The sequence below is a fragment of the Octopus bimaculoides genome, chromosome 25 (assembly GCF_001194135.2).
Source record: "Octopus bimaculoides isolate UCB-OBI-ISO-001 chromosome 25, ASM119413v2, whole genome shotgun sequence".
Lineage (NCBI taxonomy): Eukaryota > Metazoa > Mollusca > Cephalopoda > Octopoda > Octopodidae > Octopus > Octopus bimaculoides.
The window spans coordinates 7,079,070-7,082,976 of record NC_069005.1 but is presented as its reverse complement, the minus strand read 5'-3'; the positions used below and the strand labels follow the sequence as shown (position 1 = coordinate 7,082,976).

The 3,907-nt window shown below is 41.0% G+C and overlaps 1 protein-coding gene across 1 annotated transcript in view; it reads right to left on the bottom strand.

Moving 5' to 3' along the window:
• LOC106882293 (Fanconi anemia group M protein) overlaps window positions 1-3,907 on the bottom strand; it is a 31,562-nt gene that overhangs the window by 2,896 nt on the left and 24,759 nt on the right. Inside the window, exons 13-15 of the mRNA XM_052976817.1 lie at window positions 3,329-3,544; window positions 2,326-2,384; window positions 468-561 (exon numbers count right to left, since the gene is read on the bottom strand). Of these exons, the coding sequence (XP_052832777.1) occupies window positions 468-561; window positions 2,326-2,384; window positions 3,329-3,544 (369 nt within the window). The remainder of the gene's footprint in view (window positions 1-467; window positions 562-2,325; window positions 2,385-3,328; window positions 3,545-3,907) is intronic.

The following is a 3,907-nucleotide window of genomic DNA, read 5'->3' as shown; positions in this document are numbered from 1 at the left end:
ATACATATATATACATACATATGTATATGTACATATGTATATTTACCAACAAAAGAATTGTAAACGTGTGTGTGTGGGTGCAAGGTTATAAACAACTGAGGTTGTTTGTTTCCAGTCTTCTGTGAAAAATCATGTCTGGTTATGGGGAAATATTACCTTGCTTGGAAACAAGGTGAGAGCTGGCAACATGAAGGAACACCTGGCTGCAGAAAAATCTACCTCAGTAAAATTCCATCCGACCCATGCAAGCATTGAAAAGTAGACGTAAAAACGATAATGATATTGGTGGTGATGATTATGTTTAAACTGGGAAAAACTAACCACACCAAACTTACCCATTTGGGAATGTGACCCCCTACAAAGGTCATGGGCACTGTCCTTCCCTATTCTCTAGATTAACCAAAAAACATTTTAAAAGAAAATATCTGTAAAATATCAATAAGAAACCTTACCAAAAGAAATCTTACCATTTTCAAAGTCAGACTCGTTAGACTCATCTTCAATCACTCTACGTTTTTTCCCTGTAAATCTCTTATTTATTACCCCTCTATGTATTGTCACCTGAAAGAACAAAGGCAGCTACATGCAATATAAAACCAAAAAGGAATAATTTAATTGTAAGTAATTGTGACTGAGGGTGCAGGGTAGCACCTACATTGCTAGAAATAAGAGTTAAAGACCCTCAGAACCACAAAAAGAGCACATGTTTATGCACTGGCAGGGGGGGTAACCTCCCCACAGATAAATGATCTCACCGTCACTGGATGGTTTAGATAAATCCCATTGGCTAGACATGATATAAAACCAAAAGGAAAAATTCAATTGTCACTAATTGTGATGCACATAAAGTGAAACCGTCAATGGCATTTGTGCCAGATGGCATGTGTAAAGACATTCAAGCGAGATCGTTGCCAGTGCCGCCGAACTGGCTCCTGTGCAGGTGGCACGTAAAATACACCATTTTGACCGTGGCCATTGGCAGTACCGCCTGACTGGCCTTCGTGCGGGTGACACGTAAAAGCACCCACTACACTCTTGGAGTGGTTGGCATTAGGAAGGGCATCCAGCCGTAGAAACTCTGCCAGATCAGATTGGAGCCTAGTGCAGCCTTCTGGCTTGCCAGTCCTCAGTCAAATCGTCCAACCCATGCTAGCATGGAAAGCGGATGTTAAACGATGATGATGATGATGATATATATATATATATAATCAAGTGGAAAATGGAGAAACAAACACAGGAAGAAGCAGGTCCTCCATTCTCCACTTGATTATAATTATAAACTGCGGTTTAAACGACAGATTACCTGCCTCTGGATACCTTCTAACAAAGACGGTACCCACACAAGTAATCTCCAGGAGTGCCTTCGGATTTAATTATCCCCTGGTTGCTTAAACACTTCTAGCCTATCCAGACCCCAATTGTGCCCTTCGTAATGTCACTGATGAGAATACATATTTGTTAAGCTGGCATGTGAATTTTTTTCTTTTAATTTCTTCCTCTCTTCATTCTGAAGTTTATCCTTCAGTCTAGTAAAGTGGAAACTGTTTGTGGATTCGTGGTTTGTGGAGATTTCTCATTTGGACATTCACGGTTTTTCCTCATAGATCATCATCATCATCATCATCGTTTAACGTCCACCTTCCATGCTGGCATGGGTTGGACGGTTTGACAACAACAGCAACAACTCCAAAAATAACAACACAGACAACAACAGAGTTACCACCACCTCCAACATCATCGTCGTCGTTGTTGTCATTTGACGTCCGTTTCCCATGCTGGCATGGATTGGACGGTTTGACTGAGGACTGGTGAACCAGATGGCTGCACCAGACTCCAATCTGATCTGGCAAAGTTTCTACAGCTGGATGCCCTTCCTAATGCCAACCACCCCAAGAGTGAATCTTATTAGGCTAAGATAACACCCAGGTGCTGGCGTCCAGATTTTACTGACGATCCTAAGGTGATGAGTTATATTATTTCCAGTGGCATGTTTATCTCGCGTTCCTCCAGTTCACTCAACTGGCAACAATGAGCTGTACCTGTAATTCAAAGGGGTCCAGCCATGTCACATTGTAAGTCACGCTGAATTTCCCCAAGAACTACTTTCAGGGAACGTATGTCTGTAGAGTGCTCAGGTACTTGTACATTAGTTTCAAGGGCAGGCTGTTCCATTGGTCGGACCAATTAGAACACTCATGGCCATAACCAATGGAGAGCCAGGAGGATGTTGGGTGTGTGTGTGTGTGTGTGTGTGTGTGTGTGTGTATATGTATGTATTTGTCTGTGCGTATGTACTACTCCTGGACAAGAAAATAAGTTACTTACAGGTGAGTCTAAATCACTGGAAAGCAGCCCAGTTGCTGAAGAATTGGTACCATGGCGACCTGTACAAAAAGAGAAAGTATGACATTTGATAGAAATGTCTTGGTGTGTATACAGATGTTTCAACAGGGATGGTCATGGTGGTGATCAGAGAGAGAGAGAGGGAGTGAGGTTAGAGGAGGTGCATTAAAAATGATAGTGAACACACATACTGTCAAAACATACTCACACACATGTGCACACATACTGACTGACATACACAATTATAACAAACCCACATACACATATGGAGACATACATGAGAACATTAACAGACAACCAACATGCACACACAAGCCAGATACATACATACACACTCAAGTACACACACACTCCAATACAGACACACACTCAGACAGATATATATGAGGGTGAGTCAAAAAGTAATGCCATTTTGTTTAGGACAGGTATAATTACCAACACGGGAACATGTATCATACATCAAAATGAAGCTGGTCCTCTGTGGATCACATCCCTACTTCTCAACATAGTCATCGTTTCTCTCAATCGCAATGTTCCACCTTCGAATGAGAGCATGTATCCCTGCCCCGTAAAATTCTGTTGACTGTTCTTTGAGCCACTTCTTCACTACAGTTTCCACTTCCTCGTCACTCGAATAATGTTTGCCTCTCAAACCCTCTTTCATGGGGCCCGAAGAGATGATAGTCCAGTGACGAAGACGTGAAAACTGTAGTGAAGAAGTGGCTCAAAGAACAGTCAACAGAATCCACTCACAAGGCTTTGGTCAGCCCAAAGCTATAGTAGAAGACACTTGCCCAAGGTGCCATGCAGTGGGACCGAACCTGAAACCATGTGGTTTGGAAGCAAGCTTCTTACCACACAGCCACAACTGTGTCTATATATATATATATATCATTGTTTCAGTCATTGGACAGTGGCCAGAGAGCCAACCAACTGACCAGTCAGCCAATCAGGTCACACAGAATATGTCTAAATAGCCTCTTACCTTTCACCTCTGACCTTGGTGTGGAGCCATCGGAGGACGGAGAGAAAATAACAGCTCTCTTCTTAGGCTTGATGATAACATCATCATCATCGTCATCATCATCATCAAGAACAATCACATCATTGTCATCATGAACAACATCATCATCATTGTTTGCAGTAGTAGTAGTAGTAGTAGTAGTAGTAGTGTTGGTGGTGGGACAGCTTTTCACAGAACCTGAAAACAGATAATCATCATCACCAGCAACAACATTATTATTATTATTATTATTATTATTATTATTATTATTATTATTAATTTTACTATTATTATTATTATTATTATTATTATTATTATTATTATTATTATTAAAGCTGCAAGCTGGCAGAATGGTTAGCATGCCAAGCAAAATACTTAGCGGCATTTCATCCATGTTTACGTTCTGAGTTCAAATGTCGCTGTGGTCAATAAAATAAGTACCAGTTGAACACTGGGGTCAATGTAATCGAGTTACCCTGCCCCCTGCCCCCGAAATTGCTGGCCTTGTGCCAAAAATTGAAACCATTATTTTTTTTTTTTTTCTTAATCTACATGTTTGAT